General features: G+C 36.6%; 1 protein-coding gene across 1 annotated transcript; it reads right to left on the bottom strand.

Annotated features, from left to right (window-relative positions):
* Positions 1-4,980: 4,980 nt before the first annotated feature.
* On the bottom strand, positions 4,981-14,331 carry RNF141 (ring finger protein 141). Its single transcript, XM_086613314.1, is given in 8 exon segments — positions 4,981-5,562; position 5,973; positions 7,250-7,357; positions 10,788-10,857; positions 10,860-10,896; positions 10,899-10,971; positions 11,960-12,076; positions 14,113-14,331. Coding segments are annotated over 8 exon segments (741 nt in total). The 5' UTR covers positions 14,298-14,331; the 3' UTR covers positions 4,981-5,412.
* Positions 14,332-14,930: the final 599 nt, after the last annotated feature.

Here is a 14,930-nt window from a genome sequence, read left to right as displayed (position 1 = left end):
GCATTTAAGTAGAACTAAAAACCTATGCACTTAAACTGTTACCAGTACAGAAGACTGAACCAAAATTAAGGATTACCACAGCATGAAACTGAAAAAAACAGTGGAGATAATAAGCAATACTTAGGAGAATGAGCTCAAAGCCTAGCTGACTTTAAGCAATCCAGTGTTAAAGAAAACCAACTGTTCTAATTTATGCCAACAGAAGACTTGGCGTTAAATCCTGAATTGAAACCGTATTGCAGGGCTGCCCCACTGTCTCTTGGTGCCCTGGTTCCCTGCTCATCCAAACTACGCATCAGTGTAGGGCACATGGCACTTCTTCTTGATCCTGAAGCCTCATCTTGATACTAAACTGAGAGTCACAACACCTGAATTTGGGAGCAGGAAAGCAGTTCTGACACCCACAGCTGAAACAATTTAACAGAACAGCTTATTCTAACAAAGGAACGTAACTAAGAAGCCAACAACTGACAAACTGAAATAAATAGTTAACATCAACGTAGACATTCTGCTACAGTCCAGATTACTTTTGAGGAAAAAGCTTAACACAGATTACTTCCTTCACTAGGCAAATGTAATAAAGATTTTTAGTTTAAGATTAAAATGTGTGTCTCCGTACACAAACCCTTTATTTCTGTATACAAACACAAGGCGCACTCTCAAAGCACAAGAGTACAGATTCATTTGTAACAGAAGCATGTGTCCTTCTCCTCCATACCTCTCAAAGCACTACATATCAATGTTAAGCAGCATAGAGAATAGTATATGTAATAGTGAGACACCAACACGGCTAATTCATTAATCATTAACCATGTACAAGACGTACCATCTCACATAAAAATACTTTTTGGAAGGTCTATTAAATTGGGGTTGGAACCCCATTAGCATGGAAGCATAAACTGTTGTAGCAAAACCCTACCTTGTTCCACATACAAATCCCAGAAGGACAGGTTTCTGACTAATTTAAGCTTAATTAATTAATTCATAAAAACACCTTGTATTTTTAAACAGCACTTTGAACCAGAGTGCTCCTTTATTACCTGCTGGATCGTATTCTTCATTCCACCAGACTCACACTGGGCAAAGTTCCAGCCAAGTTTCACAAAATCAATAATTATTATTTTTTTTAATGTTGGGCCTACAAAACCCATGTCCAGCGTTTTAATATTTTAACCTCAATAGTTAGGTTAGTGAGGTAAGCAAAGGTAAGCAATCAACTGCTAATTAACATCTTGACGGCTCAGATGCAAAAGTAGAACATGTAGTCAGATGTAACATTCATTGGAACAGGACTAGTTCACAGCCAAGGCGTTACCTGGTGATGATACATCTGCAGACACTGGAAAAGAACACTGTGCTGTTCAGGTAATTTCAGCTACACGTAGCAGAGGAAGTGAACGTTTCAGTCTTTAGAGTGTATTGCCGAATGATAAATATTAGACCTTAGAACCAAACATCTGAAGAAACGACAAAAAAATCAGTTTTGAAATTAACTGATTTTTAGGACACTCATAAAGAAGCAGAATTCCATTCCATTCAGCCACTTAAAACAGGTAAGGATAAAACCTTATGGTAAGTTATCTTCAAGAGTGGTTTAACAACAAAAAAAAACACCAAAGAAAATAATTAATTAGTGTAATATTAGTCACAATATAATTACTCCCATTGCAAAGCATGTGTATTTAGTGGATACAAAACTGAACAGCTTGTATGTGAGGTGTCAAGAACTAAAGCCAGCCAGGTTAACATACAGCTCCCAGTCACACGAAGCCTCTTTAAAGCTTCCTGAGGAGGCTGCTGTTCCAGGATTCAGTGAGACATAAGGCACAAAGAACCATAGTGAAGATGTTCCTTCTAAAAATAATGCATTTGGCACATACAGCTACACAGGGGTGGAATTGAACAGTTCTGTTTCAAACCTATAGCATGGAGATTGCACTGGTTGCCTTGTGTTTCCAGAACTGGAATGAGTATGGATTAGAAAACCGATATAACTATATACAGAATTCTCTTCAAAGGAAAGCTATGTATTTACTATGCCATTTCCTACCGAAAAAATAAACATGCACATTACATTAATATGGTGTCTAAACTTGAAACCTAGTAAACATGAACATTTGTTAATTCCTCAAGTACACCTACCTCCTAGTGCTCTGTCAAGTTTTCCAATTTTAATTTCTTGATCTGTTAATGAATTCCTCTCACTTGGTTTCGAAAGATCCAACCAGATAAAACAAGTAACTAGACAGAGGAAACAGTTACATTAATTATATACTTCAGTTCTTGTTAAAAAAAAAAAAAGGAAAAAATCTGAGAAGAAAGAATACTACAAACCTTAAGCTTTAAAATACTTTTAGAAACACAATGGAGTAACTTGGGGAACAAGTAAATCACACTTCTCTGGAAAAAAAAATAAAAATTCTTTCCCCAAAGAAACTTGCTCCTCCTGCCCTTTTAAGAAGTAGAGTTGTTTGTTGTTTTTTTTCCATCACTGCAGAATGTTCCAATTTATTTGTTTTGGCAAAAGAAAAATAGAAGAATCAGAGTGAGTCTTCTTTGCAGAGCTGCATTTAAGTGACCTTGTTAATATCACACTTCAAAGTTTAAGAGATACCTGACTCATAACGGCAAACTTTTAACCACAACACCTGTACAACGGAATTCTATTTAGTTTAAAACTCAGTTTTCAGACTTTAGTGGTATTAAAGCCAAAAGATTCCTGACGCTTAAAAGAACTTTGACATATCTTCCAAAGTAACTTTATTGCACAATTCATACACAAATTTTAATATACTGGAATGTCCTTAGCTATTAATACAACCTATAATGTTTAAATTACAATTTCACATTAAACTTGTAAGAAATCTTCACTGAACACAAGCAAGTTTTAGTTTATTCTAATGCCCTCCACGAACAGCTATTCATAGTAATTCACATTTTCAAGGTCTAGCTTCTGGAACCCATAGCCATGTCCCTGCCAATGTGATTCCTTTTCCAAAACTGTTTGCTGAATGTAGCGCTTCCACCAGGTAACACCAACCAGTACCAAATCACTAGTTTTTCAGTGCTAATGTAGCTACATTATATTACCATATAACATACAGTACACATATTTTACAAGGCACACGTTACAGTATCTACATCACAGCAGTGTGAATTACAGCAACTTAATTAAAAAAGCTGTACAGAATACAAAGTTTACTTTTTCACTATTTAAATAATTTTTGCATTAGTTTATATTGTAATTGCAAGTGTCATTATGCTGCAATTAACAACCTGTTTGCATCATTACAAAATTACATTTTAAGTTCATGTAAGTTCTCAGCAGAAAGTCAACTTATAAAATCTCAATTCAGAAGTATAGTTCTTGAAATACTTGAAAAATAAAGTTAGCTTGAAGCTTTAATTTTAGATGCTCTTTCTGTTCCAGTGATATAAAAAGTTTAAAAAATTCAAAGGTTATTTTAAAGTTCTGAATATGGACTAAAGCAAGCTCAAAAAGGAAAAAGAAACCAAACTGGTGTGTGGTTAGGAATATTTGCAAATATTTTAGTGGAAAATCCCTGATCATTAACAATTTTCAGCCCAAATAATAACTCCCTTTCTGCAACCACACATTTTCTGAAGAATCTCTCACTGATATCAAAGGATTAACTAAGGGATAAAATGAATTCTAAGCTATATACATTAATAAATGGATTTTTAAATAGTTAAATACAGATTTATACAGTAAGCCATACTTGCTTTTAGATGATACACACAAGAAGAGTACATTGCTTTTTTGTCTTAATGTCTATAACGAATTTGACATCTGTGCCATAAGCTAAGCTCAAATGGGTGCCATACGCTATGCACGTTCCTTAACAAACAGAAGTATAACAGAAATTCCCAAGATATGGTCCTCAAAGTAATTAAATCATTTTGTAGCCAATTAAGAAAAATAACCCAAATGTGCATATCTACATGTACACACGCCTTTTAGTTCAGAACCTGTCTGTGATAAAAGGCCTTAGCCTTATGCATCATCGAATTTTAACAAGTATGGTAATTAAAATGCAGTCTTACAGTAAGCAAGATTTATGCTGATATTCCCTCAAATGCTACACTTGAGTATTTTTCACTCAATAGTGTCAAGTTAAGAGTAGTATTTGCTAATACGTATTTAAAAAATCATTAATTCTCTACAACAGCAATTGATTTCTGTAACACTATTTATGCAAAAGAGACTTAAGATGGGTTTCTTGAGTACCAACAATTTTAGACTGTCTAAACTCAGCTCTTTAAAGATATTACTCTGCTAGACACAGAAATATGCCGTTGCACTCCAGTTGTGGTATCTCTTTTCCCAAGTTGTCCCATGCACATCTCACTGCAACACTATTATTAAAGTAGAAATTTCTCTCTGCTACAGGAAAGCATATGCACTTGAAGATATAAAGCACAGCACCCGTACTGAGATTATCATCTTACAACTCTTAGCATACCGTACAACTCTGACTTCATCACTTCAAAAACTCAAGAGAAGCAGATAGAACCACAGCATCAGACTAAACTACACCTTAACTGCTTAATTCAAATAAAGTCATGCTCCTCAGATACGCCTAGTGTTTAAAAATAATTTGGCTGTTCTTGATCAAAAAACTACACAGAAACCAATTTACTTTTTAGGATTGTGTATGAAAGTATTAATGCTTCCAAGCTAATAAGACTATGCTAAATATCATATTTAAAAAAATATTCTAAGAGATAATCTTGTTAGAAGAATAAAGGGAAATGCCCAAGTACAGTTACAGAGCTGTCTACACTCTCCAAACTAGATTTAAAATAATTAATACTGAAACTAGTAACAGATCAGATTGAATCAGTATCTGTAAACCCTAAAAGCAGCACTAACTGGCTACCGAAGAACAGGCAGTGGGACGTTTTCAAGTTCCAGCAGTAAATTTCATATTCAATAATTTCAATTAATAATCACAGTCCTAACTCATCATCTTTATTCACATGTGTCATGAAACTAAAAGGGACTGCTTTTGAGGATCAGAACTGTGAGGTCAAGCCATCTGACATGGTTCGTCTTTGCAGCAGTACATTGGTGGTGTTCAAACAATAGTCAGCAGCTGTAGTTGTGCTGTTACAAATTGCTTCATCTAGTGGTCGAACTGTTGATTAATACCAAAAGTTGTTAAATAATTTTGTTATTGATCAAAGAGTTTACTGAAAGTACAGATTAATAATTAAGAGTGCACACATATACAGTGGCTCATATACCCTGTGTTTTAATAGCAGCGTAGTTTCACAGCAGCCAGGAAGAGAAGTAAAAGAAAGACTGGAAGAACAGCGAGAGGTAAAAACAGACGTTCGTGAAAACGAAAGCTTCAAGTGCTTCTGTTATTCTCAGCTTGATGGCCAGTGTCAGGGTCTGTGAGGCTGGCCTGCCTCATCTACCATGTTAAGTATGTAAGTAGCAATATCATCTTCTGTAGGTGCATCTGAGACCACCCAAGAATCTCGTGCCCCAGACACTTGCCGACGGCAGACAGGACAGCTTCTGTGACGATCATCCTGTTAGGAAGCCAGAAAAATGAGGGGTTTTCATGATGTCTCTTCCTGGCCAAAAAAAAGCCAAAAGAGCCCCGAAGAAACAAACAAAAAAACCAAACCCAGTGAGAACTTCAAGAACGATCAGGTTAACTAGATTAGACTTACCTATGTATTTTTTTGTTTCTTTAAAAACTTTTTCTTGTGAGGAAGATTGGCCAACAACTCAAGGTAGGTCCATTCTTTGAGTGGTAAGTTTGGAGTCATGTTCCTCGAAATCAAGTTTGCTCAGATTAAAAAGAATGCATAAAGCTACCTGTCCAGAAAGTTAAATTGAAAATCTACAGTCTAAATTCTTCCTATCTTTACGTATTCAGCTGAGGTACTTCAGAAACCAGTCCCCATAAGCTTCCTACATAAAGAGAAAAAGGAACCCTTTTCCTGGGTCATTCAGCCGACTGAAGTTTAGAATTGGTCTCTCAGGGTCCCAGCCACCTCCACCCACTAACTCACAGGTCCCAAACAATTATGCTTCCGAGCTGGGAGCCTCTGTTGTAAGCCTAGGTTGAGAAGAGATGAACTTTAAAAATTGAACACCAAAAAAAAGAATGGCATACTGGAACTTAGCTAGGAGATCAGCTGATTCATCAGCCAAAGTAGAAGATATCTGCTTCCACCAGAGTCGCTAAACTAATCCCTGTAATGCGGATGGATGTTACAACATTTTCCAGAAAAGAGAGATGACTAGTTATAGTCTGAGATTCGGTGATTTTTACTATGTTTTTCAACTTGTGGCAGCATGGTGTTGTAAGAGTAACTTCCCTGATAAGCCTTTGAAAAAGGCTCAAAACAAATTCTTACGCACAAATTATGTTACTTAAATGTAAAATGTAAAAGCATTAACTAGTCAAAAAAGCCTTAAATGAGAACATCTGTATTACTTAATGCTAGTCTGCCAGAACACCTGCCTCAGCCTTGTAGGTCTGCTGCATGGCCAGAGAAGAGCTACGCTGCTCTACAAAGCAACTTTTCTTTCTCAATGTTCCAGCAACTGGTTTATCAGAGCGATGCAGGAGCTGAAGAGCTGTTCAATTTATTATGAATTAGGATACCTATTATCAATAAATTTGAAGGAGTTGCTATTGAGAAGAAATCTTTTCCTGGAAAAGTCTGATATATTGAAATTAGTAGATTGTATGCTATTTATTTCAAGTGAAAGCATAATAATGGAAAAAAAATCCCTCTGATAGTTATTTCCCAAATAAGTGGTAAGACAGTTCAACTTGCCTTCATATTTGCATAGTCTTACAAACTACCGATTTTTCCTTAAAAAGAAGCTCTTAATGAGATGTTGTGAAGCCTCACATGCCACCATCAGCATATACCGGTCTTCTCTAGTTTTTGAGCAAGAATACAATAAATTTTACAAGAATAAAAGAAATAAGAAATTACAAAACAAATGCTGTAAAGCGTTTTCACATCTTTTTCCAAAATTAAATTCTTCACAAGATGTTTACAAATTCTGAAATCCTTCTCTCCCTCTGCTGCAGTCTAATTTTACTCCAGCTTCTTATGTATCATAGGTACACTAGCTTGCAAGTATCTTCAGACGTTAAATTATATGGGACTAAGGATTCTGTCAGATCAAACCGAAACACGCCGGATAACCAGTACGTACTATAAATAATGAATATCCTTTAACATGTATTACCATTTATCAATGCATTTCTGGCAGAAACTGTGAGCACACGGCAAGATTAGATCAGCACGCCCATCCATGCAGATGCAACATTCCTCTTCGTCCGTCAACTGCTTAACCCTGCAGAAGAGAAGACAGTATTTTCTTCCAGATAACTAGTAAGTTTTATACTCATGCCCTAGTAACTACACTAGTTATTACATTTGGTGGACTTGATCTTAAAGGTCTTTTCCAACCTAAATGATCTTACAATTCTATGATTTTTCACAACAATTAGTGATGGACGGAAAGACTTGTGCTTATCTGCAAGGAACATGGAATTGTGTGAATGGACTAGTCACATCATCCCAGCCTATGTCAGCAGACAGCCTCAAGCTACTAACAAAAGGCAGTGAATGAACCAAACTAAGTTAGAATACGCGTTTACTTTTTGTGTCCTGGTGGTGCTTTTGGTGTTGCCAGGGGTTATGCAAATGCTTTCTCATATCAACATGGAGGTGTGAGAAGTTCTAACAGTTACGTGTCACATGATTAGGCAAAGAACAGAAACACTGTTTACATTAAAGACAGGAGAAGAATCTCCCTTCTTTTCACAGAGTGTCATATTTCTGCGTGCTGGCTTATATCCGAGATAAAAACATGCATGTCGAGAGGATCACTACCAGAATGCATGTTCACTAATTTCACGTGCCATCAAAATAGCAAGAGCTAAACTGCTCATTAGGTTGAAAAGGCTGGTTTTAGCTTGCAATACCACTGCTTGTGGTTGTTTCCTTCAAATTGGGACTCCCTCCCAAGTTGACTGTTACTACACCTTTCCAGTTAAGCTTCTAAATGTTCTTGTTGGTGAGAAAAAAAAAAAAAAAAAAAAAGTTAAAAAATTTGATGACTCCTGGAACAGACATTCTTATTTATCTGTCTTAATTTTTTCCCCCAAATAACAGGTATCTGTACCTGAAGTTCCTAACAGTACCATCTCAAAGATTTGCATTATCAAGACTTCTCAAGTGTGAAAAGCTGCAGAGAATCCTCAGCTTTCGCTGACCTAACTCAATATGTAAAGTTCCCTAATTTTAGGGTTATGGCTCACTTCCAAGACAGCCAGGTAAGCATTCTGAAAGTCCTAGGTTTTCCAAAAAATCCTGATTTGAGAATCCCTTCTGTGACTTGGGGCACAGAAGTAGAATTCTAGGAAAAAATGGCATTTCAGGAGAGACAGTCCACCTTAATGACTATTGACCAGAATGCTTTTGCTTAGGTATCTTGGGGAGCTTGTCAAATACAGAGTAATTTTAACTGTACAAGTTAACCAGCTAACAGACAGCAATTAACATGCTTTTGTTTTATTCTTCAGTAGGTCCTTGAGGTTTCCTTTCCAATTTTCTTTTTGAGAAATTACTTTAGAATGCTAGATTTTTTTTGTAGAATTACAGATGGCGATTCACATACAATGAGGACGACAGTTTCCAAAAAACGCTATCTTTTGATTACTCACTAGTTATTTGGACTTGCTTCCTTTCTTTTCCTTCCCCCATGCCACTTTGAGTACTAACCTTTGATAACACTGCAATTTTTGAGATCTGCTGGTATATATACAAACAATTATACTTAAAACAGTACCTTTATTTCTAAAGTTTCTGGAACCTAAGATTTAGCCATAGGACTAAGTTTCTGAAGAAATATTAAAATAGAAGAGTGGACAAACTAGGGAAATGCTTGTCTCTTTGCTATCAGAAAGCATGAAACAGATATTTTGGCATGCTCTGAATCAGAAGTGGATGTTCTAGATAAATGGGGTATTATTCCAGTGGAAGAAGATAAGAAGAACAAAACAGAATAACATTTGCTATTTTTTGACAGTGATGGCTAGCTCTTGCAGAGCTGAAAACTGTCTAAAGTGAGAAGAATTTAGGCAAATGGGAGGGACATCACATAAAACAAATATTTCCTCAGTGTAAAATACCTGACGGGTGCTTCAGCCTGCATTTTTCTTAATGTCTTGAAAAACTTGGATAAGATATACTGCAAAATACCAGCTCTCTAAATTCCAGCATATTATTAGTGTGTTAGAAAAGTAACTCTTTTTGTTGTTGTTGTTATTTGTCACTAACACTACCTCAAGTGATAAAGTTTACAAACAGGGATGCTTGTCTCTCCCATCTCGAAGTCTGAAAATTGAAAAAGAAACTCACCTAAGTAACCTTATATCTACCCGTTGACTTCGGCAATACACGAAGTTGTTCTGCCTAAGCATCTGGGTTTATTTGTTTGGTTGGTTTGTCTGAAGTAGAAGGCCATTTCCAGATATGGGTGTTCTAGTATAACCATATATCTTCGAGAAAGAGCGCGAAAACGTGCTTTCCCAAACAGGCTCACAATTTGCTACCTAATTCTAGCATTTAATAACTCAAAACAGTCATAATTTAAACTTATTTGTTCCCAACAAGAGCAACGTGAATTAAACGAACACATTCTGCAATCCACTGACTTACAAAAACTAGTGGGCTCTATCTACAGAATGACTACATAGCCAACCCCTTTCTCATTCTAACAGCGGGAGTGTGACTTTCTAAAGAGAGTTAACTAGCTCAGCAACTTGCTTTGTTAAAATACCTGGCTACCAGCTTTTCACTGGTCAATGAAGAGAACTACACCATTCAATCAGTTTTACAAGAAAAAGTATCTCTACCTCACTTAAAACTGAGTTAGAACTCTGAACTAATTTAGAAAGTTAAAACTAAGGAATTATTGGTAGCAACGTTTCCACTTAGGGAAAGGGTGACAAGCTTCTTGCTGTCACATTCAGTTTGAACTGAAGTTATTGCAGGTGTTGACCTCGGTCTTTTGCTCTTCCTCTAGTTAACAAAGCAGGATGTCAACATGTGTGAGACAGTTCACATTTTTCCCAGTCTTACACGTTAAATTATTACTCTAATTGAAGAGTTTCTAGTGGCAACAGATGGAACTTTCATATGCCAAAATGTAAAAGAGGAAGAGAAAGTTTAAGTGGAACAATAACAAAATCTGTTTAAACAAACACTGTCAAAACCCCTAGATTTGTAGCTGCAGCTGATTCCATTTCCTCCCGTTTCCTTATTCAGGAGATTCAACATATACCATGTCTGTATTAGAACTGATCATTGAAACAACTGTTCTGAAAGCTAAGGTGTGGTAGCACCAACAGAACTTCACCCAAGTACACTACAGCTCTCTTGGTACAAGAGAAGGTGTGCTGTAAGTGTTTGTGATGTACAACGTCTGCATCTGCCAAGAGCATACAATTGTGATCATTCGGTGTTCGTAGTTCAGGTTTTACAACTTCCAAAATACTTGTTATAACTGTGCTCAGAAGCTAGAGTGTATCAAAATGTTATAGGCCTGGCCCAGGGAGGTGGCTGAGTCCCCATCCCTGGATTGGGTTAAGAAAAGGGTGGATGATCTACTTAGGGATATGGTTTTAATGGGAGATTAGGGACAGTAGGACTGGATGATCTCTAAGGTCTTTTTCCAACCTAGAAATCTATGAAATCTATGAAATCTATGAAAATACCTTCCCATCCACAAGCTGGCCTGACAAGATGACACAGACATGACACTCTCAGCAGCTTCTTCGGAAGTACACTCTGTGCAAGAACTCCTGCTGCTTGACTGGTGATTGTCCTTTATACAGTTGAATGAACTGATACAAATTCAAGATTCTTGAAGCTTCCACGATGCCCGTTGTGTTTATTTATCTTAAGATATAAGAATCGTTTACAATTATAGATCAGATTTTTACTTGACATCGCTCAAAATTCTTAATGCACTGCAATTCTCGCAGCAGTAGCCACCTTCCAAGTCTCCATCACTTACGTTAGCAAATTGCAGTCTGCCTCAGTAAGAGTTAAGACCTGCAAACACAGCTGTTTCATCATGAAAGAATGCCGCAGTTCAGGACTACATTTTTAGGACAAGGCAATTACCATCACTACTCAAATGGAGTAAAGTTAGAGTAGGGACCTGATGCCTAAAAAAGTGGGCCTAAACTTAGAACAAAGAACAGAATAACCAGCTCATTTCATGTTTCAACTTAAAATTGCCTACAATGATGGCTGCCTTAATGAAAACTAAGAGCAAATAGAAAATTACAAACAGTTAGTTTCAAACAACGTTTGAGAGTTGGCTTGGTTGAAACCGCATGCTAAGATCGCTCAGTGGATTCAGGACCATTTAAGGACGTTACTTGATAGGATACAGAGGGGAAAAAATCTCATTAGAAAGAGCAAACTTTAGTTTGAAGACCATGACAAATTACTAAATTAAATGCTTAACTTTCAGATTAGTTTTCTAAGGAATTAGAATATATACAGTTACACCTAGCTCAACTAATAATGCTTGGAATTGCTGACTACTTGTACAGCTATCAAACTATATAGTTCCCAGTTTGTTGTACTATGATTACCGTGACTTGACCTCACAACTCATCTGAATTCATAATTAAGGGGCTGTAAGCACTCCATTGAAAGATTTCATTCCTTTAAACTTAGTTATGAAAGTGATTTTTTTAACCTGCTTTTTGCAGAAATTTAAAATTTAGACAATTTACCTCAAGTAATATCCTTGAATACATCATCTGTTTCAAAATATATTCAAAATATATGTAGCAGGTTTGGATTTTACCAGTAAAAGTGACAGTCCTCAAATATCTGCACACAAAACCCCCACGAAATAAAAATTTTCAACAATCTTACTTTAGTACATATGATCCGAACGATCACCTTCCAGAAAGCAGAAGAATCAGAACCAGGCTGCACTTCAAATAAGAGATGTTTGTCTTGTCCGGACGCCAATTTTGCAGTACTGAAATAAAGAAACATCAGTTTTACTTCATGTGCTAGACATGCAAAGATCAGCAACCTCAGCCACTGGGGTATTATTTATTGTTCACCTATGTGCTCTTTATCCTTAAAGAGATTTTATCAATACAGCCAAGGGACGTGAAATTGAAGAGTAATGACCTTTCAGAATGTCATTAAATATAAAATAAACAGTCCATTTCACTTTAAATGACACAGTAAACTTCAGATAATCACGTGCAAGTCTTTTGATCCTGCATCGGCAAGCTAAGTGTCCTTACAGACATTTTAATTTATATATAATTTCACTGTTTGCTACAGTAATTGTACAATTTTGTGGCCCAATCTAAAAAGGTTATTTCCTTACCACATACATAAAAAAAACCATGCAAGTATCAACACATGCAGATGAGGTGTATTTTTGTTAGTATATGTTAGTAACAAAGCAGTCAGGTGAAAGCTTCAGCTGACTCTGAGATTTTTGGGGGTTGTATTTATTTTTTTAAATGGAACACAGACACAAAGGTCTATTCCACAAGAATCAGAACAAGCTATGTTACTTTCAGGCTGAAGTAAACACTGTAAAGAAATTAAAAAAACTTGAATAACAATGATATTTTGGAGTTAATTATACTGAGATATGCTTAGATTCTCAGGCAAAACATAAGGTAATGTTCTTCAAAATCTATTTTTGTGTCTACCCAGAAAACAGCAATCTATTCTTGAAGGTCATTCATTGAAGTATGACACTGTACAAGACAATATCTAACTGAATACAAATTCACATTATAGTTAAACATCAAACACTACCAAAAGCCACACACTACAAAACCCCTTCTCAGCCTATAAATTTCCACTTCAGATCATTTTATACCATAAATATCGAGTGAAAAGGACAACTCTGATTTTTTGTTAATTTCTTTTTACCATCAACATATCATTTCAACAAAAGGCAGGTTACAAAAATCTTACTTATGCAGCTTTTTATTTGTGATTATTTTGGTCACTGGTTTCAGATAGTAAGGCATGTCTCATCTTTAATGGGGAACGGCATTTCGTGTCCACAAGTGTGGGAAAGATGGTCACAAACAGTTCTCTCTCAGGTACTAACCTTCCTAGTGTAGCTGTGCTGTCTCTTTACAGGGCTCGTATTAGACTTCCTACCCAAAGTGATGGGCAGAGAGGAAACGCATTGCATCTCTAGGTGGAGCAGGGAAAGAGTAAGGGAGACAGGTAACACTAACAAAAAGATATTGCTAACATCTGCCTCTTGAGAACTTCTAAGTGAGAAGCAACAACTTAACTGGAAGAAGAGTATTGGTGAAAAGTCAGTTTAAGGAGGAGAAACGGCTTTGGTTTGAGTTGTTGTGGTTAACTTGGCGGGCAGATAAACACCACACAGCCATTCACTCACCTCTTCCCCCTCAGTGGGATAGGGGAGAGAATCAGGGAAAAAAAGTAAAATTTGTTAGGTTGAGATAAAGACAGTTGTAATAGGACAGAAAAGAGGGGGGTGTGGGGGTGGGAAATAGAATATACAAAACAAGTGATGCACAATGCAATTGCTCATCACCCATCAACTGATGCCCAGTCAGTTCCTGAGCAGCTGCCCCTGGCTAACTTTCCCCCAGTTTATATACTGAGCATGACATCATATGGTATGGAACACCCCTTTGGCCAGTTTGGGTCAGCTGTCCTGGCTGTGCTCCCTCCCAGCTTCTTGTGCACCTCCTCACCGGCAGAGCATGGGAAGCTGAAAAGTCCTTGATCTAGTATAAGCAACTAAAACATCAGTGTGTTATCAACTTAGTCTTATACTAAATCCAAAACACAGCACTAAACTAGCTATCAGGAAGAAAATTAACTCTATCCCAGCCAAAACCAGGACAGAAGTGTAATTACAACCATTACAGAAACTAAGAAATGAAGGAAATATTTCAAACCAGATGGCCAGTTCTGGCTTAGCCAGCACAGGAGAATATATTGCATACAAGGTCTCTGTAAAACATGAAAAATAGAAGGAAACAAAGTAAAGCTTACACATCATTAAGTTCAGCTACTCTTCCCAGAAACTCTTCATACGTTAGGAAACCACTTTCTTGAACCAAAGAGGCATGCTTTGCTACTTTTTCTGGCAACTTGTTAATTATAGTTTGTGTGTGGTTTGAAATTTGTTGACCCATGGTGAAGGTCTTCACCTCAGTTCCGTAGAAAGAAGTTCTCATTCACTTGTAGAGTCTCTGCTAAAAATATTTTAGAGTTACATTTGTGTGTTTTATGAATGGCTACTCCCTCATTTTCTTTTAGTGTAAGAGTTTACCTACCCAGTAACCAGTCTAATTATTCTACAACAAGATAACTCGAACAGTCAAATCAGAAACAAAGCAGAACACTTAGAAGAGACTGGAATGTGGCATCAACAACTTATGGAAAATGTATTATTTTGTTTACAGCAATGCTAATGTTAGAGACAATTTATCATGCAGATTTTTCAGCAACTCCAACACACGCAAATAAATACATCCAATGGAATGGAAAAGAAAATCTTAAGATGACGATGGCAATTTATGACAATCTTTGTTTCTCCTAATATTTGTGTATGTGAAAGTCAGAATGTCTACAAAATAAACCATATCAATGTATGTCTATACAAAGATATTACATAAGGAATTAGTTTTCTTACATCAGACTGACATTGGTAGACCAAAAGAACTCCAAAGTATTCTTGAACTGGTAAGCCAAGGAATCCACGTCACTATGAATCAATTTAGAAATCTCCCTATCTGCACAGAACACTTAACTTTAGGACGTGTTACAGAACTGACTTGCTCAAACTTCTCCAACTTCTATTTATTTCA

This window comes from Tauraco erythrolophus, chromosome 6 (genome assembly GCF_009769465.1).
Source record: "Tauraco erythrolophus isolate bTauEry1 chromosome 6, bTauEry1.pri, whole genome shotgun sequence".
Lineage (NCBI taxonomy): Eukaryota > Metazoa > Chordata > Aves > Musophagiformes > Musophagidae > Tauraco > Tauraco erythrolophus.
This window is presented reverse-complemented; position numbering and strand designations above follow the sequence as displayed.